General features: G+C 43.2%; 1 protein-coding gene across 1 annotated transcript; it reads right to left on the bottom strand.

Moving 5' to 3' along the window:
- Nucleotides 1-65: 65 nt before the first annotated feature.
- Nucleotides 66-26912, bottom strand: LOC308115671 (myoferlin-like). Its single transcript, XM_080473303.1, has 53 exons — nt 26677-26912; nt 25934-25989; nt 25512-25603; nt 19739-19847; nt 19570-19663; nt 19309-19466; nt 18063-18191; nt 17912-17974; nt 17778-17828; nt 17661-17691; nt 17246-17361; nt 17013-17139; nt 16787-16890; nt 16621-16689; nt 15774-15817; nt 15104-15186; nt 14877-14915; nt 14410-14534; nt 14199-14312; nt 13896-14073; nt 13681-13805; nt 13378-13487; nt 13063-13255; nt 12432-12587; nt 12215-12346; nt 11920-12083; nt 10977-11091; nt 10140-10242; nt 9591-9733; nt 9252-9422; nt 8940-9033; nt 8720-8797; nt 8449-8630; nt 7911-8069; nt 7673-7774; nt 7430-7591; nt 7179-7344; nt 7016-7092; nt 5270-5368; nt 5057-5185; nt 4824-4979; nt 4635-4726; nt 4380-4550; nt 4140-4288; nt 3878-4017; nt 3713-3801; nt 2869-2964; nt 2605-2746; nt 2435-2534; nt 1681-1871; nt 702-811; nt 476-623; nt 66-384 (listed from the first exon to the last, which is right to left on the bottom strand). Exons 1-53 carry the CDS (start codon nt 26762-26764, stop codon nt 346-348), a joined length of 6153 nt encoding a protein of 2050 aa, XP_080329429.1. The 5' UTR covers nt 26765-26912; the 3' UTR covers nt 66-345.
- Between the last annotated feature and the right edge of the window lie 971 nt (nt 26913-27883).

Below are 27883 nucleotides of genomic sequence, written 5' to 3'. Positions count from 1 at the left end.
GTAAAATCTGGATGAAACAGAAGCGTTTGAATTCCACCGCTCAGTGAAGGTCCAGCGAGTCGCTCTGAAGTCTCGTGTCTTTATTGTGTTCATATGTTGATAAAGTGCCAGCGAGCAAGCAGCCGTTCCCATTGTTAAAAAGCAAAACACACACACACACACACACACACACACACACACACACACACACACACACACACACACACACACACACACACACACACACACACACACACACACACACACACACACACACACACACACACACACACACACACACACACACACACACACACACACACACCAGGTGCTGAAGTGGTTGATCAGGTTGATATTTTGCTCCAGTTACTTTAGCGGCTTCACAATCTTCATTGAAATGTAGTTCTGGAGGAAAAAAAGCAAAAGAGGAAAAAAATTTAATGAAATCCCGCTCCAAATCCAAATCAGTGACTTTGGTTATTTCCGCTGTGCTTACCGGTAAAGAGTACAACAGGATGGCCAAGAAGAGAACCACGATGATGAGGAAGATGAGGCCGATGAAGAGACACCTGAACCTCCTCCACACGATGAACTTCATGGTCTTGCAGGGGCTGGTGAACCAGAAGAAGGACGTGTCTGGACGTCTGGTGGAGAGAGAGAGAGAGTCAGTTTGACCTTATGGTCTGCTCCCCGTTGTCATGGCGATCCTGAACAACGCTCACTTTGGGAAATCCAGCTTTGGGTTCATGTTGGGCTCGTCCCGTCCTTTTCCTGCAGGCTTCTCGTCTGCCGCCGCTTCGCTGACGATCTCCAGCGTCATTTCCACTTTCCCCTGCAAACGGAGGAACGTTCCAACATTCCTTCATGGAAGTATTGATCTCTGCTTCACTCATAAATAGTTCACAAGGTTTTTAAATGTGTATGCGTTTGTTATCAGTCGGCTGCAATGAGCTGAACATCTTGTCATTTCTTTCTGTTGGTTTCTTATTGGTTGAACCTCCACAGCGAAGAGGATGGAGCTGAATGAATGTGTGAAATAGATTTATCCATAAAAAATTTCCCTTTTCTTGTGTGCATGGGTTTTCAGAACTCTTTACATTGCATTATTCACTCACTCCATACTCGCTGTATGGTCAAAATAAGAACATGGATCGTGTCTCTAACACTCCTTTATTTTTTTAAGTATAAACTCATGATAGTGCAGCCGAGTTCCAACATACCAGGGTCGAGACTTAAGACCCTAAAAATCAAGATATATGTAAAAAAAAAAAATTTGATAAAATAAATAACAAAAATGAAGTCAAATGCAGGAAGTTTGGGAGGTTTTGTGTTGCAGGAACACAAACTGTAAAAGAACTAATAAGTGGCGAGTTAGAACTGCATCCTGGTCTCTTCATTTTGGGATTTTACCCTCAAAAGGAAGAAACACAAAGTGTGATCAGTTCCTAAAATGGAAGGCGACTCGAGTGAATGACGTCCAGGACCTGCCGACGTTTGTGAGAATGTCTGGAGATTTGTGAGGAAGAGGATGGCTGAGGACAATGATGTCTAAATAGACAAATTTAAGTCTTTAATTGAATAATGTCTGTCTATTTTTGTTATTTTCTATCTATATACTCGTACTTTGTTAAAAATCTATAAAAAAAAAAAAGAAGATCTTTTTCATTTGCGTGACAGACGTGGGATGGAAGTCGTACTTACACCCAGCTCCTTCTTCCCGTCCTGATCAATAGAACACGGCCACCAGCCTCGGACCGACTGCTGAGCAAACAGCGACTTGGCGTTCTCCGTCTTGTCCCTGCCCGCCTCCGCCCCCTCCATCATCTCCAGACTGCATTTCTCTGGAGTCTTAGCCGGAGCCACCAGGTGACGCAGGTCCAGCTCCAGCGAGCCTGAGGCCACATTTCATCACACGCTGGGTAAGAATCTGCTGATGGATTCATACTGGATCTGCAGCTCCTCTCCAGCGGCTCCATGAAGCGTTCAGTACATTAATATTAGTATAATAAACATTTGCATTCCTCCCTGGTTTTCAAAGCTGGTCTCGTCTCCAGGATGAAAAACGGCTCAAACAGTCAGGAAAGATGGGGAGAAAACGGGTAAAACTACTCCAAAAGAAAATGAAAAAGGAAGAGCAGTTAAATTAGAATCATTAAAATTGATAGTGCAGCTGAGGGTTTTTGTTCTGGAAAAATTAAAAAGAGAAAGAAAAGGAAAATGGAAACTGAAAAAGAAAGAAAAACTAAAATTATTTGAAAACAAAGAACAAAAAGGGAAAAAAAGCTGAAAAGCTAAAGCAGGAAAATCCATCAAAAAAGAGGAAAAATCTGTTAAACTGGCCACAGAAGTTAAAAATATAATAAAATATAATTAACATCTCATGAATGCAGCCTCAGTTTTTGTACTTCTTGCCCTTTTCTCTATTTTCTGAAACGGTCCCAGTCGAGGTTCCTACCGAGGTAATCGTCCAGAGAGAACTTGTCGTTGTCCCAGATCTGAACGATGAGCTTGGGAGGAATCCTGAACTCCGTCTTATCGAGGCTCCAGAAGCGTTCCTGGTGAGGACGGTAAGAGTTTGAGCGACTTCAGGAAGGTTCCTCCTCCAGACAGAAGAACCAGCCTCACCTTCTTGGACACCAGGCAGAGTTGCTCCGTTGGCAGGAAGTCGAAGTCAAAGACGAACCTCCAGTTAAAGTTTCCGTCTCCGTCCAGAGATCTGTAGTGGACGTCCGTCTTCTGCTTGTCCTCCTCCATCCCGGCCATCCATCTGCCCAGAGAGCAAACCGTTTGCTTTCTCCACAACCAAATCAAATCTGAGATCGGGAGGAAATGATGCTGCTGCTTGACGAGTTGGAAAGTTAGTGAAACTGAAGCTGGAGCAGCTTTTACCCCTTCACGTAGACGTCGCTCATGTTCTCTCCGGTGATGCTCGTCTCATCCAGAGTCACGTCTGTGGTGTTCCAGATCACGACTCGCAGGAAAAACCTGAACAGTCAGTCAGACTCCAAATGAAACCAGAGGGAAGCACATCCAAAGAGCTGGGACTGTTTTTACTTTTTACTTTCCCTCCCTGTAATATCTCAGTAAAATCACTAGACCTCAGTAAAATCATTATATCTCAGTAAAATCACCAGTGTTTTTTATTTTGATTTGTTTGTTTTCAAAAATACTCTCCTGGCTAAAAAGGCTAAAACTGCAAAATAATTTTTTTTTAAAAAAGCATCGAGGAGGATTGGCTTTAAAAAGAAACGTTGCCAAAATGTTTGAAAATCAAAAAAGGAGCAAAAACAGGCCAAACAGTTAAAATGGTGAACAAAAGTAGAAAATAATGGTAGAAATGGTAAAAAAAAAAAAACTAAACTAACTGAATCAGTTAAAGTCGACTAAAAAGGTTAAAACAAACAAAACCTAAAACAATTAATTTGAAAGTTTAGTCATGAAATATTGATAATGTACATTTAGCAGAAGTACATAAATAACTTCATCTTATATCAGCTCATTTGCTGATAAGAATGACTTTCATGTTACTGATTCCACAGCTTCCTTCCTGTTTGGCTGCTGGTTTTAACAGGCGTCACAGAGAAAGTCTGGATTTGACTCCAGATGCTGTTGGTTCTGCGACCCGGTCCGTCACGCTCTGGTTCTAGACTTTACCTGCACACAGGAGGCGATACCGCCGCCGTGTTCCAAAAACCCAGAACCAGATTTGGTGGTGCAGAGCAGCAGCACTTACTTCTTGGGCTTGCGGGGTGTGATGTCGAAGGGAGGCCCCGGCAGGCCGATGCTTTTGGGGAAAACGTCCACCCACATCTGAAGCCTTCCCTGAAAGAAAAACACGGAGGAAGAGGATGAGGGAGAGCAAGAGGAGGTGGAGTAGGGAGAGGAGGAGGAGGCTGACCTGGGAGAGGTTGGGCTGGAAGGAGCTGTAGAGGGTCCGTGTCTCCACGTGTTCGGGTACGAGTCCCTGCTTCCGCAAGACGTGAAGACACAGGCGCTGGTGGGTCGGACCCAGGTGCTGATGAACTTCTCTGTTGGTTTCTTCATGGAGACAACAGGACGGATGTTGTTAAGGAAACGTTCACACGGTGAGAGAAGTCAGACTCTTAACCTCTCTCAACGCACGTGGAGTCGTACGTTTATCTTTCCTTCACAAACCTTACCGAACTCGGCCAGCGTGTACAGTTTGCCGTTGAAGCTGAGCGACGTTCCGTTGTCTTCGCTGCGGGGTTTGGACAGACCTTTGAGACGAGCCAGGTTCTCCAGCAGCTCGGAGGGCTTCAGCTGGTCCCTCCACTGGTTCACACCCGAACTGAAACCAAGGCAGAGGCAGGATTCATCAGTGGCGCGTTGTGACTCGGCGGCTCCCTCAACGCTTCCTGCTCAGTGCCGGAGCTCCTCACATGCAGTAGGTCTGCGGCAGGCCGCAGTACGAGTTGTATCGGGACAGGAAGCGGTTCTCCAGGTCGATCACCGTCTCGCCGACCTTCTCGTCTCGACTCAGGAGATCGTAGTCGTACACCGAGATCTTCAGGTCCTTGTCCTGGGGCAGGAAACACGTCATCTCAAACATCCTGCAAACACAAAGGACACATGTGATGCAGATATTTTCCGTTTTAGGTTTATTATTTAACTTGGTATGTCCCAGTGAGGTTTACCTTCCAAACACGGGGTTGAGGGTGTTGGGAATGTGATTATCTCGGTCTTCAATCGTGTTCCTTCCCACCGACATCTTGATGTATGGATCGCACTAAATGGCAGAAGGTCCCGACAGGTCAGAGCAGAAGGTCCCGACAGGTCAGAGCAGAAGGTCCCGACAGGTCCTGATGATGAGGATCAATACTCACTCGGCCGTTATTGTCTTTAGGCTGCAGGTCGACGGCGCGAACCACATAAACCCTGACCAGACACTCCTGAGGTCCGCTGTGCGGCAGCTCTCTGAACTGACGGGGGGGCGGAGAAACCCCGGGGTCGTCTGGTAACGGGTACACCTTGAAAGAACCCTGGAGGCACAAGAACACACGGTGAGCTTCGTGAGCAGGACGTGAACGTTGTCGTCACTCGAAGAGGCTCAGATGACCTTGAACTCTCCGACCACGGTGGGGTCGTCGTCCCCGTTCTCATTCTTTCCTCGCTGGAGTTTGAAGGTGTTGCAGAAATCAGTCAGCCCTTTGAATTCTGTGACATTTTCCAAATCACAGTCGTAGACCTGGAATTCCAAACAGTTCACGTCATTCGCTGTTACAGAAGAGACGCAGCGGCCGACGAAGAGGGAGTGAAACCGGCAGCTCACTTTGAGGGTGTCGTATCCTTTCTTCAGGTAAGGGCGACATTTCTCCTGGTCTCCGACTGAAGCGTAGAATTTACTCCACCAGTCAACCGTCTCTTTTTCCTATTCAAGTGGATTGCACTTTAGCTTTCATACATTTACAACACGTACAAAAAGTGTTAAATCATAAAATCTGATCGACTCACCTTCTCTGCCTGCGAAGATGTGATGCCAAAAAACACAGAAAAGAGTCAAAAGTAGCAATTACAAAATACAGAAGGTTCAAACTGTTAAGAAACAATATGATAGAAAAAAAGGATTGATAAAGCAATTTCAGGCGAAGTTTCACAGTCATTCAGTGAAACAAGGGTGTAACAATGTGATTATATTTCATTTAAAGCAGATAAGACTTGTCCTGAAAAGAGCTCCACTACATTCAAGAGAAGACGATACCGTCATGTCTCACTTCTTCAGCCCTCCTTAATATTAAGACTTTTAGATTGGTTCTCATTGTTCCTATTTTTTACTCTGACTTATTAAAAACACAAAATTGCAGTACAGCCACTGTCCACCAGAGGGCCCACTGACACCAACTGGCTGTTATCCTCTTTCCTGCTCAAACATTTACTGTTTTCCAGTGAGATCCCCAGACGTGGTAAAGAAAAAAAAGGTGAAAATTCAAGGTCGTGAAAAATGAATGACATTAATGAATATAAGGACGATGGATGACTGTGAAGCTCCATGTTTCTGCTCTGCTTCAGCTCCGGTGTGACGAGTTCCTCTTTCAGACATTTAACAGGAGCCTTTTTGTTGTCGGATCTTCCTCTCTTTATTATGTTTTATGTGATTCCTGTCTTTTTTCTGTGTGTAAATCATGCACAAAAAAACCTTTCATGTTAGAATCTACAAGATCTGTGCAAGGATGTAAAAACATGATCATTTAAATAATTTCATTAAAAACAAAAAAGCTAAAATAAGGGTCTTTTTAGGGGAAAATAATACAACTAAGCACATTTTAATGCAATGTAGGAGGGGAAATTCAAATCTGGAAATGTACAAGCGCTACTCAAGCAGTGTAATGAAGCATTTAAACTCCATTAGTCGAGCTCTTGGTCGCTGTTAAGAGCTGGGTGACTTATATTTACTTAGTTTTGAGTTGAGATTTAAATAACTGCTTTAACAATAAAAATAAGAGGCTCCCTGTTTTGCCCTGTTCCAGTGTCTGTACTAAGCTAAGCTAAGTAGTTTTAGGACGGAGGTTCAGATTTAACATAATTGGCTTGAATCTGTTTTCTCATCAATGTTTGTGGAGGAAATAAAGTGAAAACTCCACGTGGCTTTCCTGCCCTGCATAGCACGTTGAGCATTTACATGTTACACCCTTGCTGAGAAGAAATAATTAAAGAGTGCTCATTAAAAAAAACTTGAGTAAAATCACAGATATCATCCCACACTGATTAGTGGCGTTGTGACAGCACTGTGAGGCTTCCAAGAGCTTTCTGCGGATTGAGTGATGGTCAGCCTTGGATTCATTGGTGCCCAGCGAGGTGAATTAGGAAGCTACACGACAAGGAACCATACATACAAAGTGGGAAGTGGGAGGAGAAGCCATTTTGTCGACAGCAGCAGACATGCTGCACATGAACTGAAAGCCAAAGTCGTTGAGTTTGTCAAATTTGACTTTGGAGTCAAATTCAAGCTGAACAATCAATTGAGGGAAATAAGCGTGTGTGTGGGGGTGAGGGTGGGGGTGAGGGGGGTCGTTTTTACCTGAGCCTCCAGCAGAGGTCTGGACTCGTCCATGGTGATGGAGACATCTTTGTGAGGTGTGGCCATCATCAGAGCCACTGGTGGAGAAGAGGGAACAACATCAGCACAAGGACTTTAGTTTACGCTGGTTGTCTTGAATGTGAATTAAAAGAATACTCCTTACTTTTGGAAGCCATCGCTCCCTCTGCGGTGATGACGTACGGGTCGCACCTGAAGGCCTCCAGAGAAGTGACGGTGCACTGACCCACCACGGGCTTCCTGCCAAACGGACGGTGGTCGATCACCTTCAGCACAATGGGGGGCGTGTACATCTCTTCCTTGGGAAGAAGCTGGATTTAAAGAGCAGAGAAAATGACAATTAATAGGATTTACAATACACCAGAAATACACCATTTAGCTGAACATGGCCGTTACCACTTTGATGAAAAGGACCGAGCTGGGGAAGTTGGGACTCTTCTTCATGTTCTTGATGACGGCTGACTCCACCCTCTGCCCGCCGCACTCCACCACGAGGCTGGGCGACGACACGGAGGCCAGCTGATACGACTTCATGTTCCTCAGTCCCCACGCTAGGATCTATAAACACAGAGACTCATGAGACGGCGGAGGAGGACGGAGCGACGGCGTGGTCGTTTGACGAGTGTCGATCCGAGGTACCTCCACGGCAGTGAGCTGCACCACAGGCCGGATTCCCTGAGGAACCATGTAGAGGTTCTCCGCTCTCTTTGGGGGAACCAGCGGGAGCTCCGACTCCCCCGACTGCAGACCAAAACAATTATTGACTCCTATTGTCTTCCTGGTGTGTTAAACACAATCGCACTCAGGAAATACACGTATGAGCAACTGAATATGTTGTTACACCGGCTGTTTGTCATTCCTCGTGATCTTGACTCACCTTGTCTTTAAGAATAAGTTCTGCAGCCACCAGAGCTTCTCCGGCCTTATGGCCCCTCTGGATGACGGGATGCCACAGCAGCCTGGGCGCTTCGTCCACTCCAGGATTCAGCTTCACCATCGGGATGCAAACGCTGCGGCCCAGCAGCTCATCTTTTCCCTGAACAGACGGTCACACCACTTGCTCATGTCTCACCGTGGCAGGAGTTTTACATTTCTGAAGCGATAATTGTCTTTCGGGTTTAACCTAACACGAGTTTCATTGCAGATTCTCAAGCTGGTTGCTCTAACCTTCAACCTTTAACTCCTTTTCACATTTCTGATGTGTCAAAGATAAAGAGCGAAAACAAAAAGCAGTTCCTGTCGATTTGAACATGTGGACCAAGAGGTGTGTAGAGTAAACAGGAAAAAGAAAATTCTAATTTTAGTTATCCATTCATTCATTTTCATTATTTCCTGGACTTAAAGTGTTCAATCCATGTCAGTCGGTTTCCCCCACATAACATTTCCAGGTCAACATCAGAAGGTTTCCTGCCTACCACTTGGTCGTGGTCGTAGAACTCCAGAACGATGCTGGGCGGCTGCTCAGCGACGCTCTGAGGGTCTCCGTAAATCTGTACATCGTTGAAAATCAGAGTTTGGTCCCAGGTTGGGTTCAGTGTCGCCCGAAGCTTCTCTGTTGTCTTGCTGACATGCAGGAAGGAGACGTGCGCATAAGGATCTGAAGTGGAAATAATGATTTTATTTGAGCGAAAGCATCAGTGTTGTTAATATAAACTTAGCACAGAAACAATTTTTTGAGACTCTTACCAGAAAAGCTATCTTTGTCCATAGACGCCAAGCTCTGTGCCTGATAGACGTAGACACGGAGATGATATATGTAGGATCCTGAAGACACCAAAAAAAAAAACAGTTTCAACTGTATGACATTATCTATATTTTATTTGTACCTAATAGTCATTAATAATCATGTATATAGTGATGAAAGAACAGTTCTATTCAGTTGTTGACTAACATTTGCGTCACTCACTGTGGAAGAAGCAGGACACGGTGGGCGTGTTGGCGCCAAACAGCTTGGTGGCATCAGCTTCGCTGTCCTTCTCTTTCTCCTCTGTATCAACGCCCTGCTGGGGAAAGCAACGTCTCAGAGTTCATGTGTCACACGCTGCCAAGTAAAACCCCGGCCAATGTGTTTGAAGGACAAGCAAATATTTGATAACATTTAGTGACTCAGTCATCTCCGTTCAGTTCCTGCTGTGAGGAAACCGATTCGCCTCCAACTCAAACAAGACCTGCGTTTTTTTTTCTTTATGAGCTTTGACTCCCAACAGGAGACACTCACCAGCGCCCCCTCCAGCTTAAAGATGGCAGACGCCCCAAGGCGATCTTCTGGTGCCATCTTCCTCCTCCAGCGCCTTCGACGAAACGTGTCTGACGAACGCTCCTTTCGATGAAATTTCCAGCCAATCAGAGAGGAGAACTCCCAGCCTTCAGGGTCGCCTTGCTCCCGTCTCTGTGTGCGACAGTTACTGTGCTGAGCGGGCAAAGATAACAGCTGGACAGAGAGACACGTGCTCACATGATATCAAATGAACAGACGCAGGAGGGGAATTTGTAATTGTATTTTACAAAACAAGATAAATGACAATAAAACACACTATGTTATGCAAAGCTATCGGACCTCCATAGCTGCTCCTGCCGGCAGCGCGGCTCTCCTGCGAGGCCGAACCAGCCGTCTCCTGCGGTGGACATGGTACACCTTCTCCGCAGGAACCCAGGACCGAGGCTTATCATCTGGAGGAATGGTCACTCCGTACTCCCAGCCTGTAGAGGACACATTCAGACTATATGCACAGACAATTCTCCTTTCTGTGGTCTGTTGAAAAAAATAAGTCTGGGATTTGAAATTGAGCTCCAGAGCCACATACTGATAGAGGGTTTATAACCTTTTATCATGGAAGTGCTGCACATTGCTTCTGAGGAAGCCTGCAGATCCTGTCTGATGTCAGTTTTACCAAAATGTTACAGTGAAGAGGAAAACCTCCATCACCAACACATAAAATCCATTTCACACTTTTGCTCCACATTCTAAAAAAGATCTTTCTAAAAAAAGAAATTCTGCTAATCGTAAATCAACCTCCGCAAAAAACTTTGGTTTCCTTATTCAATTTCATTTGGCTCCGTGACTCTTGATATTTGTTTGTCCTCGAGTGCAGGTTAATGCCCGCACCTTGATCATCCACAGCTCTGTTGTCGTCCACAGTCCATTCGTCCTCCCATACCCAGCCTGGAGGACAGTCGAACTCTGCAGGGTTTCGGCTCTTCTCCCCATTCTGTACAAACCAAACTCGATCAGCAGCATTTATGGATTCTGACATTTATCTATAAATTTTATCGCGGGAATAATTACAGGCATTAGAGGAGTCAATTGGTTAAAAGGCTCATACTGTACAAAATTCCCTTTCTAAAGGTTTTCCAGCAGTACTAATTGTCCCTATACCTGGAACGACGCCCCAGAAGTGAAGACAGTCTGTCCTCTCTCTCCCTTCGCTTGTTTCAGGTTTTAAAAAGTGTGTTGCTCCAACCAGCCAATCAGAAATCAAACCCTATATAGTGTCATCGGGGGTTTAGCCAATCCCAATCAAGGCAGGCCCTCCCTTTGACTCCTCCCACAATTAGGCAGCTCTCCTCTGGCACATGGCACCACGAGAGGAAGTACTTCTTCCTCTTCCCAAGATGGGCATATGTGGGCAGAGCCAGTCCAGCTCACACAGACACAGCAGATTCTGAATGCAGCTCCTATGATCCAATATTCAAATGAGGAAAATCAAAGAGGAGCTAGAAACTTAGAATACTGAAGGTTTCTGGACCAACCAGACCAGGAGGAGGAGTGGAACAGGAGGATGATGTGACTCCTTTAAGTAAGAGGAGGAAATGAATGCTGTCTGGATCATAGATGAATACTTATACATGTATTTCTGTTTGTCAACGAGACAAGGAAGAGATTATCTGTGTGCCATTTGAAGCACCGCTGAGCAGTATTTGCATGCCAGCGTGTCGTTCTCACCACATCAGTGAAAGGCTCAGAGGCAGCCTTCCACTCTCCTCCGGGGAAGCGAGTCTCGTTCTGGAAAACTTCATCCATGAACTCGGTGTGTCCCGCGTCCGCCTCGGTCAGCAGACTGAAACACAAAGTGTGTGAAACAACGCACTTAAATTCATCCTGATAAAATGGAGAAACACAAAACGACAAGATCAGAGAAAGTTCAAAGGGTTTGTGTGTGTTGTCAGCTATGTTTACAGACTGGGAGTAAATCACTATGCAAACTAACTGCAGTGAAAACGGCTCATTGTATATTATACTATGGGTGAAATTTGTGTGGCAGATGGAAAACAAAAAGAAAAACAGTCTGATGCCTTGCATAAAGAAATGATTCTCCTCTACATTTAACTTTTGTGTGTGTGTGTGATAATTGTCTGCTTCTTGACACACCGAAATCTGTTTGGGATGTTGGCATGGAAAATGAGAAACCAAAATTATAAATGTATTTGTAGAGGTCAGGACGGTTTTTCCTGAGTCAACAGTCAAAGGCCAAAGCAAAAATTTTAATAACTTCCTACTTTCGGGCACGGCCTGGTACTTTCTCATTAAATCATGGTCTGTTGCACAACAGGAATGTAAAGTAAAGTGCAGACCGTCACACTGCTTTCAGCCAGCTGTGATCTGGAAAAATACAGTCCCAGCCACTATAATGAGCAGTGTATTTTCCATTTGTAGGACTTTAGGTAAATGTTCTCATAATTGCAACAACTCTGCATGTTTAAAATGAAAACTTTGTACACTCATTTTTAGAAAAGCGATCACTGAAGCCCCCTACAGGAAATGAAACGTCACTGATTAATTGCGTGTCTTTGGATGAAAACTCGCATCTGCACAGGAAAAACATGCAAAGTCGAGAACCCAGACTCAAAGCATTGCAGCACCAATGATCATCTCCAGTCGAACTCACGCTCTCTCTGGGTCAATGAACCATTCATCCTCCCACTCCCAGCCTCTGGGTGGCAGGAAGTACTGCTGCTTCAGCTTCAGCTTCCCCGTCACGTCCGAGAATTTATGGCGGCCCACGAGTCCTGTGGTCCCCCACTTCCCAAAGACCTGGGCCTGGTTCTCATACTGAAGCGTCAGGCGATAGAAGTCACATATTTACAATATGTACAAATAATGCAGGCTAATTGTCTCTTTGTTTGGAGCTGTCGCACATGGTTGGCACAGGTTGTGATCGGGACGATTTTGGATCAACATACCATCTCAGCAAACACGCTGAAGGTTCCTTCAGAGAACGAGTTGAACTTTTTCTCGTGTGCAGACAGACCCAGCCACGTGTTGACCCGAATCTGAACCGGCACCTTCTGACCCTTGGTCTTGTCCATGGGGTACTGCAGGGATCAGAACACGTCAAGGTGTCGTTGCCGTTCTGCTGCAGGTGCCGCATCGCATCGTGATTTGAGAGTGAGAACGCACCTTTAAAAACACCGTCTGTGTCTTTCCACAGTGGCGTCCGCAGGCCTGCTCGCTGTAGGTGGAGTAGAGGACTTGGTGAGCGGGGATGCGACAGTAGGCCACCCTCTTCTCGCCGCGCAGCATCCAGATGATGACGTCAGGCATGCTGTTCTGGGGCTGCACAACACACACACCAACTAGGGTTACCTCTTAGTTTGAGCTGTCATCACTTGTGACTGTATTTCATTTATTTTAGGTGTATGAGTTTCTGGGATTGACCGGGCTAGGTGAATATGGGTTTTTCCTGTGTAATGTTATTATTCTCACATGTGTTGTGTGTACAGATTCATAAGCATTAGCTTTTATTCAGCTCACGTTTGGTTCATTTTTGCAAGATACTATTTGGTGCATAAAATCTTTAAAAAACATTTTTGTCAAGTATAAATGGGACACATGTTATTTCAGTGATACAATTTCAGGAAGCTGCATACAAAATCTCAATATTCTCATTTTGTGTAGTGTTCATTGTGGGTTGTCCATGTATGTAAATACAGAAATGATTGATGAGAGAAAGAATATCAGCAAGGTCTCCTTTAATCCTACAGCTGAAATCACAGAGAAACAGAAGCACATTTGAATGGACACGACGAACCTCTTCAGCCAGCTGGTGAAGTTTGTCCAACCACAGCTCTAAGTCGGGCAGAGTGTCTCTGATCTCCGCCGCCTCCTCTCTCATGCGCCGGGCTCCATCCTTCATTCTGGTCAAAGCGCTGTCTCGCAGCTTCTTGATTTGGATGTCCAGGGAGGTGAGGTTAGAGCGACCCTCCAGCTCAGGCATTGGGAAACTGGAAGGCATAATTTTTTGACAAAATGCCTTCTTAAACCATCGTCTGTGTCTGTGTGTCAATATATATATATACAGTATGTAATGGGGACTCAAGCAACATGAATCATATCCTCTATTTACCTTTCTAGATCTTCGATCAGCTGATTGAGCATCTTGAGCCACACCTCGACCAGCCGGTTTTCGGGAACCTTCGCCAACATGGCCGTTTTGAATGTCTCCAGGTTAGATTGCTACAACAACAACAAAATAGGAGAAAGGATTAAGTTCCCTACTGGAACACCGATGGCTGCCACTCGCGCTGATGCAAGATGACCTGACAACCAAACGTGAGTATAGAACAAGCTCATCCCAACCCTGAAGCAATAAATCTAGAACTATAATTTATATTGTGAGGATTAGTTTGTGAGGATTGCAGATGACTACCAGGTGCTGAGTAATGTAGAGGATGATGTTGACGGAATCGAGGCGGTGGCTAATGTCTTCCCAGAATGAGGTAAGAACGACCACCGGCTTGGTGTCAGCCCAGGGCAGGTAGTAGTAGTGGTTCCCTGAAAGAGTTGCACACCATATATCAACATTTTGTGAAAAGAAAACCTGTCGTACTTAAATACATTGATACAAAGCTGTCAGACACTCACCATCAAACACAGCGCAGCTATACTGGGTGGTGGAGGCCAGGGGTTTACAGGTGGTGTCCAGTTTGTTGCCATAGTTACCGATACTGACCTCGAACTGGATGGGTTCGCCTGGCTCCTGAATCATGGTGGCGCTGTGGAAGACTGCACACAGACAGTACTTTCTCCTCCTCTGGTACTTCTGATTCAGGAACAGATAGAGAAAAGAGAAAATGAAAGAAAGGTAGAAACCAGTCAGTTAGCACACAGCCTGAATCCTCACTCCACCGTGAGCCAAATCACTCAATGGAAAGACAGACGCAATACCTGCGTGACCAGGATGTCGTCGCTGTGGATGCTGTCGACTGTTTTCTCTGCTTTCTCCTCAAGCTTTGTGGAGAGCTCGACCAGAACTCTTCCCCTGTATGCCACGCCTTCGCCCTTCAAGAAGACAGACATAATGGTTTGACAGACAACCAAAAGATGTGCTTGTAACCAGAAATCACAAAGGAACAATGGGCTAGGTGTACTGCGTTACCTTGCCATAGTTGAGGTCCTCGTAGGGATCTGGCAAGCCAGTGAACTCTCTGGGGCTGCCGTACAGGTTGACGTAACAAGGCCCAAACACAGGGAGGAAGCCCACCTCCGATGACCCCGAAGCAGCTGCAGAGAGGTGACAACAGACGAGACGTCTCGAAAGAAAGTACTTGAAGGAAACTGAGCTGAGCTGAGCAGAGCTTCAAGGTTAGTTGGTCAGTTCGTCTGTGCATCAGGTGATAAGGCGGAAACAGCAAATGCTGGGAAAGCAGGTTAGAGAGGAGGTGGTTACAAAACTGAGAGGGCTAACAATTAGGTCTGGGTCGCAACGTCACAACACATCAAAGCAGGGTTGTACAGACGATGCGCACGGACACGGCTGGAATTATTCATGTGTGCACAACATGCTTAATGCATTACATCTCATGCGACAAAGCAAAAAAAAAAAAAAAAAGAGGACAGGTGAACCTTCATAGGATGGCATTTCCCCATTTTCTGCATGTTCCTCTATTTCAGAAGAGAAAAAAGACAATTCAAGTACCATTTAAAATGTAATAAATCCACAACCACAATGAGAGTAATGGAAACAGTCACACAATAAGAAACATCTTAGGAGTAAAATGTAAAGTCAATAAACCTCAAAACAAAAGTTTTTTTAAATTGTGTTTTCTTTGAAATGTAATATTAAACAATACCTTCTATCTCTCCACCAGAGGAGGCGATCTTGGCGAGGTTCAGGTATGTGGCACCAATTGCATCATTTCCTGTCAAACGATCCCTGCAATCACACAAAATAATAACTTCACACACACACACACACATTTGCACACATCCTGTAAAATAACATGCAGATTAGTGCTCTATTGTGCTCTGCCATGTTTTCCTGAGGAACTTTATGATAGGCAGAAACAAGACGTCTCTCGTTACTCTTAAACTCACTGTTTTTAACAGGGAACTCACTCGAGTGCTTTCAACACCATTTTCCCAACCTCTTCCTCTGAGTGCAGTTTTTTCTAACCTCCTCTTCCACCTATTTCCTTTCAGCCTTCCTGGACCGAACTTATCAGACTGTTGATTTGCTCCGAAAAACACAATGATGAAAACTCGCGAGGAGCCAGGAAGGTTTGTGGAGGGGAAGGGAGGTGTCACTACAGGCTCTGAGTCACACACACACATTATACTGATGTGAACACATGGACAAACGCATACACACAGAAACACACACAGATGACGACGCTGCAAAAACACTGTGGTACATATTTTCAACCTGAGCTAACTCAAAGGAAGCTCTGTATTACCGACTAAATATCCTGTAAAATCAGTTCCCCTTAATTCTTTTGCATGAAAACATCTTGTTTGACTTACCAGTCAAAGACGGTCAGTTTGACCCGCTCACACATGGATGGAAACTGCAGGAAACAAGATAAATGAGTTACACAAAGAATTAAATTGGAGGTTTTGCTGCTACTTTGTCTCTTACGTTGTTTTATACTCTTTCAATTTGCACCTGTGTGACACTTTTTCACTCTTTGTACTGGTCATATCTACAGTCTTTAATCTGTTATGTGCCTTTTTTGTCACTTTAATCAAAATTTACTTTACTGTATTTCTTTTTGGCTCCTAGTTTATATGAAAGGGTCATATTATGCAAAATCCACTTCCTAAGGGTTTTCCCACAGTACTAATCGTCCCCATACCTGGACTGACGCCCCAGAAATGAAGACAGTGTGTCCTCTCTCTCCCCGGCTTGTTTCAGGTTTTAAAAAGTGTGTTGCTCCAACCAGCCAATCAGAAATCAAACCCTATATAGTGTCATCGGGGGTTTAGCCAATCCCAATCAAGGTAGGCCCTCCCTTTGACTCCTCCCACAATTAGGCAGTTCTGCTCTGGCACATGGCACCACGAGAGGAAGTAGTTCCTCCTCTTCCCAAGATGGGCATGTGTGGGCGGAGCCAGTCCAGCTCACACAGACACAGCAGATCCTGAATGCAGCTCCTATGAGCCAATATTCAAATGAGGAAAATCAAGGAGGAGCTAGAAACTTAGAATACTGAAGGTTTCTGGACCAACCAGACCAGGAGGAGGAGATGAACATCTGGAGAACATGACTTCTTTAATGTTTACAATATCTGTATGCGCTGTACATATCACATCACTGATAATCAAGATGATTTTCTCCTTTCCAGCCTATTGCACCCTCAGGACCTCCTACCTTAACTTGAAGGTTCAGTACTTGGTTCCACTCTGGGTTTGCATTCTTCTCAATGACTTCAGTGCGCAACTGAATGAACAGAGGACCAACAACATTAGTCTTTTTCTTCTGTAGATATAACACAGGATTCTATCAGTTTAATTTAGCAGTGTCGCCATTAAAAGACCTTTATTCCAGCAAACTGGGCCTCTAGAAAAGGATCCACCAGGTTTTTCTTGTTTTCATCACCTCCGAAAATCCCTTTTAAGGTCTGGATAAATGCGTCATCCACTGAATGAGAAAACATTCGAACAATCAGTCGATGGCGAATTTTATGTTTTGCAAATGAATGATTGTTTTTCTTCCTGTTTCAAATGATTACTGGTTAGTAAAAGACTCGGAGGTTGTCTTACTCTGGGGAACGTCCTCGGCTCTAAACACCTTCAGCATCAGCGTGGCCCATCGCAGAGTCACGCCCGCCGGCAGCAGCAAATTGCTCTCGATGTCGTCCTGATCGTCGTTACACTCTCTCTTCTCCACCTGCAGCAGGTGAGACAGACAGAGCAGGGAAAGTCGATGAGAGACAGAGAAGAAGATCACCTGCGTTTTTACATAAAGGAAGAGGAAGCTGCAGCATCAGACCAACCGGTGGCTCGTCTCCTGCCCCCACGACAAAGAGGCTGACTTTGAGGTAGCCTTTGGCCCCAGAGCTGGATTCCTCTGGATCATTCAGCAGGAGCCACTTCCTCATGATAGAGTGTGCTGCAATAGGAAACACATATAAATAAATACCCTATTTATAAATATCCACATCGTTTTGACACAAGCATTGTCAAGTGGAGTTACCCAGGTACCCACTGCTATCCTAGCAGTGGGTTTGTTGCTATGCTACTTGCCATTGAAACGGTGCTACACTCTTTAAGGAACATGTATTTTGCTCTCAGGAGAACACTGCTCTGCGTACTGAATGTAACTGAAATAACCCCGATCTCTACGAGAACGATGCATCTTCTGAACAAATGTAAATGGTATTCAAATCTGTGGTTTGTGTTTTATCTTACCTGGTTCATCATAGATGTAACCGACATCCAGCTGTGTCAAAACAAACACACGGTGAGACAGACTACACTCAAGAATACTACATTAACACTTGAATGTGGAGGACATCAGGCCAATACCTTGAACTCGCCCATGAGACTGTCGGCTCTGAGTGAATAGGAATCATACACCTGCAGTGGAGAGACGATAAATTCTTACTTTATGTGTTTATGCACTAACAGAGGAGCTCAAGCATTACATGGCTCGTACTTACCCGGAAGCTAATGTTCTGGTCAAACAGATCTGACGGCAGCATGTGGACGTTGTAGAAGAACAGCTGCAAAAGTAGAGCAAGATCTAAATAGGTAAACAGAAACCAGGTCATTTTACAGTGTGAGTTTCTATCTCTTGTAAAAGGAGAGAACCTCGTCAAAGAAAGGGTTGTTTCCCCTCCTGATCCTCGTCCTGTGGGTTTGTCCACACACGTTAACCTTCACCACTGGTTTGATGTTGTTACCAGACAGCTGGCGAGCCTCGATGATCCGCACGCGGATCTGAAGGACACGCATCAAATAGTGTCAGTGGATAAATACCTTCAATTTATGTACAAGAACAGGACTGCACATAGAGGCTCCCTGAAGCTCCACTAAATTATACCCAAATAAACATTTGAGCTTATTTCTATTTCAGTTACACACCAGAGTATTTTTCAAAATGGCTTTTATCTCTTGTATTAAAAAATGGCTTTAAAATAAGCCACAATAACTAAAATGGGGGGAAAAAATGCTAAAACGAGTAGAAAAAAGCTTGAAAATTAAAAATACAGTAAACCCAAGTATAACGTCTTGGAAAAGAAATAAGATGGTTAAAATGTCTAGAGTCCTTCCTTCCTTCCTGTGGCCATGGGACTCTATAACTCCTCCCTGTAAATAGTGTTGGTGTGTTTTGGTTCATCTCATCCTTTGTGTGCTCATATTAGTCACCGCTAAGCCTTGATGACATTAATATTTATAATCACTTCCTTGATTTTTATACTGTCTTATTTGTTATTGAACTTTATTTCAATGTTGTCTGTGTGGAGCTTTTCTATTCTATTCTATTCTATTCTATTCTATTCTATTCTAAAATGTCACAATAGTCTGAAAAAATGATGGAAAAGAATGATGCAGACTTCTACACAAGAATGTTTGTTTATAGCCAAAATGACTCCAATATACTAAATATACTATACATATTGACGTACTAAACATATATAAACCAAGAAAGATATTACTGCTATGGACACTTCAAACTAACACACTTGGATTTTAAGGGAAAAAATATCCGTTTTTTGTTTTTTTTAAGCAAACGATTTTTCAAGTTCTAACAAAACTTAGTTTAGGTGTTGACTGATTAGAGGAAATACACACCAGGAATATTAGAGGATTTACCAAGGACGAGTGTTATCAGATTAAAAAAACAAAAGGAATCATGCTTACTTAGAATGATCTTATACTTAACTATAATTAGCATTCTTCTCCTCACATTAACAAACTAACTTTTTCACCTCATTCTCAAACAAACAGGAAGCGTTCAATCACACATCTGAAACTGAAAAATTCTTCTTAACTGAGAAAGTCAAGGGTTTTATTCTTTCATTAGGTGGAATTTGTTGATAATCATCAATCAAACCTGAAAATCTTGAGGTTTATTAATAAGTCGATGGCGATTCCGCGCTCTGGCTAGTTTTTGGCGAAGGCTGCTGCCCTGAGCACCGGAGGACGGCGCCGCCAGAGACCCGGCTTGGCCCCCGTCTGGGAGAGTCTGATCTCCTTCCTCCCCATCTCCACCTTCATTAAGGAAAAGAAGAAAAGGAGACAAGAAGTCAGACTTCTAATCAAAGTCGCCGCCACAGTTGAAGCTGTCCTGCATGAGCAGCGCCACGAGACGCACCGGCGTCCAGAACAGAGTCTCCCGCTTGAGGGTCGTTGGGGTTTCGCGCGGCGCCAGCTGGAGGGTCGTAGCCAATCACAATGTCGATCGTGGCCTGTAGGAAAACAATGGGCTGCTCTATCATTTAATTCTCAATGGAGACCGCCGTTACTGACAGAGTGAAACTTACTCCGATATTCTGTCCACTTTCATTGGCCAAAGGAAGGTTTTTGGACGGCAGTGACCTCGCCTGACCTGAGGCCAGGTCTCGCAACCAGATCTTGGCAGAACCCAAAAATCTGTTGAGATGAAAGAGACAGATTCATCTCTGACATTCAGTTTATGTGATGTACTTACATTTGTGATGATCACAAAGCCTTGGTTTACATGAATAATCACATTTCTTCCAGAGTCAGTAGTTACATGGTGAAACTCAAACTTCCTGTTATCTCAGAAACATTTCATGTTCCTATTGACCTGCCTGTCATGTTTGCTGTCTATTGTCTTCATCTCATGTTGTGAAGGCGTCACTTTGTACTTTTACACTAAAATAAATAGACTAACTGGAATACATGCACAAAGACATGAGAGGATTAGGGAGATATCTCATAATCAATAAGTAATAGTTCTCGACTGGTTTGACTCCCTGACCCTTAAAGACAAGCTGTGACACCAGATAAAGATGAAATATTCTCAAGTTTACAAATCGACATGAACATTACGAACTTGAACGGGGGAAAGTTCAGGACATCATAACAATATACCGACAAGAAGGAACGAAATATGACATATAACTGCCAAATAGGGATGTTCAGTTGAAAATGTTCCCTTTAATGTTAAAATCAAAATCTTCTTTAAACAGACTCAATCATGTTTTCGTGCACAAATATGAAATAAGTCTGATCTCTAATGAGATGTGGGACAAAAAGCCATCATGCTTCACCTCGCTGCACAAAACACATTGCTCACAAAAAATGAAATATTATGTTTTGTTCTTGTCTAACAGGTATAACGACACAAACACTCACTGTCTGAAGGGCTTATGGAAGAGAACTCATTATCAAAATAAATGATGATGGTTGGAACAATGAACAAAAAACCACAGAGTGAGAGCCATGCAGCTTAAGATCCTCAAACAAATTCAATCCCAACTCATCCCCACTGTGAACGCAGCGTCAAATAGAAGCCGGTAGACACAGAGAAGTACAACTGTTTTAGGAGGAAATTAACAAGATTCTATTAATCGAAAAAATAAAAAGTATTCTTGTTGTTTTATCCTGAATAATGTAATAAACATATTGTATTAAATAAGTTGAAGCTGCAGGTGAAGCTGCAAGTGAAGCAGGCACTACTGTTGGAGTCAGTGTAAATATCAGTAGTCACAATGCAAAGCTCCCAGATATGAGATTTTGAATGTGTGCTCAGTGAAGTGACGTTCACAAAGGGGGTATAGAACTGGTGGCCTCCCAGAGCTAACAAACCCTGCCTGCTGAGACAAACATCAGCTCGCGCTCATCAACACACACTCCACCAGCTCCTTTGGCTCATCGCTACACATTCATTCTGTTTGGGGAATACCATGCCACCAACAGCAGTGCGAGCTTTGGTCTTTACAAACCGCTCTTTGTATGAATAATCTACAGTTTTATCTCCATTAAAACAGGTTGAAATAACAATAACTACTATCTGTGCCATACAACAGAAAAAAGGAGAAGCGTCAATGAATGAGTAGCTCATTTTCTAAAAGGAACGTTAATGATAACTATTTCTCTTAAAGGAATGAATTAACATTTTGATCATTACGATTAAAATGATTGTTAGGAAATCCTCGCCACAAATTTTGATTTATGAAAACAAATAAAATTCACATGATATTGTTTCACCCTGTGAGGTTAGCACAAATGATAACACACTGTTTCATTTCATCATATAGTACAACCGAAAGAAGTATCATAGTATTGCTTCGGAGTAGTTTTGTGCTTTGCTCCTGGTTTAAAACATTTAAAAAGTGGAAAGTAAAGTTTGAAAAAATTATAAAAACTCTGGTTTGGGCTGAATGGAACAAAACTCCACTGTACTGAATCATGAGTAGTTAATCTAATAGAGTGTATCTCGTGAGTCACATCTTTTCCTTGGCTGGAATAAATCATTTCGTTTTGGCCACAATCCTGAAATGAGGAAAATTCATGACATCAACTCACAAAATGGTGAAAACGTCAACTGACACCAGAGGCTCAGATACAAACAGAGACGACGAAAGCAGCATCTCTCTTTCATTCAGTTCAGGGTTGTGATGTTCTAGTGATCATAGAATATATTCTAATATTGACTACTAATCATTACTAACTATTCCGGTCAATGTACATGAAAACACTCGATATGAGAAGCAGTGGAGCTCAAGACAACAGCAAACCTAAAATTCTAAAAAGAAAACGATGAAACCTCTTTGAGGGTCTCAGTCCAAACTGACAGAATTTATGTTGGAATCGTTCTGGATCATACCATGAGGTAAACATGAGGCCAACCGGTTGTTCAGTGTAAAGTGACTGTAGTTGGAGTGTATCACAAAGTGTACTACAGTGATACACTGCCAATGAAATACCACAGCTGCAGATGAGGTTAGCAATAGTTTAAACTCAGATATTTGGGCCAAGTTTTACTGTGAGGAGGAGAGTTGTTACTTTTTTATATTCTGGCAGTAGGAAGGAGAACAACAGATTCAGTGACTCCATAAAGCTGGTATGTAACCTAAAGTAGAAAGAAAAGGCCTCGAAGCCCCACAACCCCTAGTTTTTAATGGAATCCAAGCAATATAAAAGCAGGATGTGTAACGGGGGGTTTCAGGTAAAAGGCCTGTGAAGATGGAAGTTTCTGTCTACAAAATAAAACCGGCTTACAGGAGGAGGAGGGATCAAGGAACACTCACACTGGAATGCCTACAGGTAATAATATTCAAATAGTGAATGCGATAAAGCCATACAATATGAAGATATGAACAGTTTCAGTACAGTATCTGCAGTGAGCAGTGGAGGTTCCACCGCCCTGCAGTTTGCTCGCTGTCACTGGAGCGGAAAAGCTGTGCTTGGACTGATAACTTCCCATATAAACACTCAGTGTCCAAAACAGACATGATGACTACAGTCGAGCCTCGTGAGTCATAGAGAAACAAATATCACTCATGTGCAAAATATTACACCCACCTCCATGCAGGGTACAATCAGAATTGAGTTATTATTGGATATACATGCCGATACACTTTCTTATCGTCACCCAGATGAACAACAACAAGTGGCATGTTAAAGTTCTTATTTATCTGACCTCAGGAGGAATTAAAAAAAAAAACTCTCTGTAAATGGGAGTGTGTGTTTTTCAACACACACACACAGCTGAGAGTGTCCTTGGCTGGGTTTCAATCCACAAAGTAGCACCCTCCCTCCGTCAGCCATCGTTTCCTTCAACACTAATGTGAGGACGAGACATTGAACCGATTCCAGCCCTGAAACGATACGACTTTCTGCCCAAACGCTGAGAAAACGTGTTTCATGAACCAGTGAAAGGCTCCAGACTCTAATATAAAATATCAACGGAAATGAAACAACAGAATGAAGTTTGATACAAAAACATTTTCACAGCCGTGACCTCTGAGGTATTCCAACTCCTCCACTTTCACGCATTCCAACAACAAACAGTAAATCTAATAAAGTGGGTGTTTTATTGTTCTTTTTGGGCCATAATGTAAGAAGCTCTGTCCACAGTTGGTCTCACTACTTCATGGACCCTCGAGTATGAAAAGTGTGACTCAGTCGTTCTGGGTTGCAAATGAGTTTCATGGAGGTTAATATTCAACCCGGAACTTCTTTTCCTAACGTCTTTGTACTGATACTGTACTCTCCTGTCACCTCATTAATGAGATGAACCATCTACTACAGCAGGAAACTACCTGGAAACACACACAGGCATGGGGAGAACATGCAAACTACACACAGAACTAAAATAACTCCTGATCCCCGGAGGATAAACCAGACTGACTCGTGAGTTTCTAGCTCCTGAGGTGGCACTACATTAGCATTTTGTTTGTTATATCTCCACAAGAAGTCTTCACAATCTCCAGACGATGATTTTTAATGGAAATCTTAATTTTTTCTTTTGAGCCGCCACCAAAATGTCAAATTGTTTTCTTATTCTAACAAGACTTCCATCTTTAAAATGGAGCTCCTACAGTTGTTTAGACATATTTCCCCTCACAGTCTTACCATGTGTTACACTTTTAATCTATAAACTGTTTTCTGTGATATTTGACATTCTGACCTCACGCCAGAAGTCCTGGTTCTGGTCTGGATTTGTTTGCATCTTCTCCATGTGCATGTGTGGGTTTTCTCTGAGGTTAATATGAGGTTAACTGGTTGATCTAAATGTCCTGGATCTGTGAATATGAGTGTGTGTGTGTGTGTGTGTGTGTGTGTGTGTGTGTGTGTGTGTGTGTGTGTGTGTGTGTGTGTGTGTGTGTGTGTGTGTGTGTGTGTGTGTGTGTGTGTGTGTGTGTGTGTGTGTATTTGGACGAGCGCTCTGTTCAAGATGTAAACCGTCGGCTCATCTCTAAAGCTGTACAGGAAACAGGTAATATTCCACCACCTACCATGATCTTTACTTTACCCATCACCCTCTGATATTCTGTTAAAGAGCTTTGACTTCCACTAAAGTTGTTTTAGTCACTAATCACAGATCAGCAGATTCTAACGGTGCAGGCGAACATGGTCATTCTTACTCTATTACTCCAGAAGAATACCACAAGCTGAGCTGTAAATTCTGCAAGTGAACAATGCTTCAGTAAAGAAGTCACCTCACGCACTATGTTTACACTCACAGAGCTTACAGGGAGACATTCTTGCCCCACATTTCATCAACAGGATTATGCTCATGCCTTGTGCTCAGACACTTTGTCCTACAACCTTCAGACTCCTCTCTAAAATCCTAATTTGACTGTGATTGCTTTTTTCTCTCTCCTGTTGCCATGACGACGGGGATTACCCCTGAACATCTGGGAAACTATTTGCGAGAGGGAAGTCCTTGTGAGCGCGCCCACCGTGTAGGTCTGTAGGGAGTGTGTCAGCTCGGCCGGCCCTGTGGAAAACTTTGCTCAGTTTAACACAGACTTGATTTGAAGCTCCGCCCTCGGTTATGACTGTCGCATGCAGGAGGGAAACTCCTCCTCAGTAAAGCACAGAAAATGTATATCCACTCAGAACAGATCAGAAAACAACATTTTAATGTGTTTCTTATGAAGAAAGAAGACTGGTGGCAGTAATCACTGACGTAGAGGAAGCGTTCTTTGTGGCCGGTCTAGAATTGGTCCCATATGTGACTCAAGCTTGGAATAGTGAAATCCCCCAGGCGACATTTTGTATCACAGCACATCTCTGAACTGAAGCCCGTCTACTTCGTGTTCTCCACGTTCACGTTCAGACTTCTGCACGTTCTCCGTCAAACCCTGGTGCTCAAATTCCAGCGAGAAAACAAACAAGAAGTCAGCCTCATCCATTGTTGCTCAATCATCCCACACAAGCCAGCAAGTCCCGGCATGGCAGGCAGGGAGTGAGGGGGCAGAGGCAGCCACAACTCCAACACTACGTCACGATCAACATATCTAACTTCAGCTTATGTATGTTTGAGGGAGGACTGGAATGCTTTCAATGCAGTACATAGCATCTCCTGCAACTCATTACTGTACTAAGAATTTTATCATTATTTATTAAGTTATCAAAAGGTCACGCTGCGCTGGATGGACGCAGAGGAATTATCAGCCTCCTGCTCTACCTGAGTTAAAGAGACGCATTTGGCTGGGAGTCATTGTTGAGACAAGACTCTGTGATTCAGTGAGGCGAGGCGCCAAACATCTCTTTCCTCACTGTGAATCCCCTCCGATTGCACAAACCGCGAGGCAAAGCAGACTTCATTGGACTTACTTGTCTTTCCCGATGGTTTCATAGTCTTTCACAACCACGTCCACGTAGGAGCTGGAGTCCAGCGCAACACCCTTCAGATCAAATTCAAGCACCTGTGATGAAGAGTCGGTCGGTTATTTGGCTTGTATTTAATAGTGTCATGTTATGAAGCACAGTGAATATTATAGATGTTTTCCAACTCAATGACACAAAATAAATTCCTACAATCAGTCACATCACAAGGGGATGACATGCTGAATCTACGTTGTGAATATCATGTGATAATATACATTTTCCATGGGATCTGACGGTACTGTAGTTATGCAGCAGATGTCATGTAATAAATTGATTATTTCTGCTTTACTGAACAACTTAAAGGATTTTATTGCAATCAGAGCAAATAAGTGAAACATCTGTACAGATGTGATGTTAAGGAGATTTACCTCATTCCACACAGGATTCACGTCACTGTCAACCGATTTTGTTTTCTTCTTTTCATCTGAAAATACATTTATGTTTCTTGTGAATATTGGCAGTTTGGCTTGTCTTCGATTTGGGACAGCTAAATGAAAACCACATCATTTTGTGTCAATGGTCTCTAAGCAAGAGGCGCCTGGTGGTGCCCCAAGCCCACCCTGCAACACACACATACACACACATTTTCTTTTATAAAACGTTCCCAGTCGACAAGCAGGAAGGAGTGGTAAGCAGATGTTGATTGGCATTAAAACATGCTCGCAGGAGAAAAACAGAAGTGGCCACACCTGTAGAGAAAACCATGATGGCACATAGCTTATTAACAAAACCCTCACCAGGAGAAAAAAAAAAAAGACTGTTCTGTATTCTATAAACTGTGACCTGATTTCACTTTAATTCAGTAGCTGGAGGCGATTCTCCCCACAGTTCCCAACTTGCCTTTTAATGTTTGTGCTGATAACATCTTACATACTGAAGCATAATCCATACCCAGCTACTTTTGACATGCTTATAAAACCAGAATTTATTAGACTGTTGGATATTTTACTCAATGTTTACAAGAAGGATTAAAGTGAAATGCTTCTTTTCATGTATCCTTGTATAACTGAACCACTATGTTGCCAAAATAACACTCTGCATCTTAATCTGAAGGACAATCTCTCCAGAACTTGTTCCTAACTTTCAAAGACTTTTAAAAAAAGAGGCTTACCTTTAAAAATCACAGAGACAATTGGATCAGGAGTTCTCACTTTCTTTTTGGGCAGAGCCTTGGCTGACTCCACCACCACCCGCAGCATGGCAGCAAAACAACTTTATTCACTAAAGTGAAGAAATGTAGGCAATCTACTGGAAACTGTCGCGCATTGGCATCCTCACTGCCCCATCACTGCAGCACAGACAGGGTAGGGCTGAGGAAGTATATTTCCAGGGCTGGTTGGTTGGACTGAGGGGAAATGAGGGCGGATCACGGGAGTGTAATTATCCGGAGAGGGAGAGAGAGAGAGAGAGAGAGAGAGAGAGAGAGAGAGAGAGAGAGAGAGAGAGAGAGAGAGAGAGAGAGAGAGAGAGGGAGGGAGGGAGGGAGGGGGAGAGGGAGAGAGAGAGAGAGAGAGAGAGAGAGAGAGAGAGAGAGAGAGAGAGAGGGAGGGAGGGGGAGAGGGAGAGAGAGAGAGAGAGAGAGAGAGAGAGAGAGAGAGAGAGAGAGAGAGCGCACTGAGCTGCTACTATTTTGCTGTGGCTCCATCTAGTGGCATGTTCTGGTAACACACTCAAGAGTGAAATGAATAATTTATGACAAAAACACACTTTTGTGAACTTTACCACTAAATAGAATCTATATGGAACTCAAAGTGAAAGAAAAACACATATTAAACCTTTAGGCAAAGCTTCGTAACTTAATATATAGGCATTCAAACTCAAGGCAATTCACAGTGCTTTACAAGGAAATTAAGGAAGAATTTAAACAGGCGATTAAGAATTATAATCTTAAACGATTAAGATAAGTATATAAACTTACACATAAGTATATGTGTATGTGTATACTTAGATACAGATTCTTTATTTTGTGTGAATGTATTGTCTTACGACACAGATTTATTGATTTATATAGGGGTTTGTGCACATGTGTAAATAGGTGTGTTTAAAAAGAGATTAATTCAAATCAATACAAATAGATTTTTCTTTCTTTTGTATGTATCTTGTTCTTTGACATGTCTGAAATGAATTAATTAAAAAAACATTACAACGAAGCAATTAATAAATGAATATATGAAAAGGAGAATAAATGAAGTGAAAGCTTTATGGCTTCCTGTAGCGTGTAAATATTGTTGTTGCAAAGTAATATTTTGCTGGAATGAACTCTGATCTTGCAGTTTGAATTAAAAAAAATGACACTTAAATCAAATAAATAACATCAT

Source organism: Lipophrys pholis, assembly GCF_963383615.2.
Source record: "Lipophrys pholis genome assembly, chromosome: 1".
In the NCBI taxonomy this organism is placed as follows: Eukaryota; Metazoa; Chordata; class Actinopteri; order Blenniiformes; family Blenniidae; genus Lipophrys; species Lipophrys pholis.
Note: the sequence above shows the minus strand (reverse complement) of the source record. Positions and strands in the feature narration are given on the sequence as shown.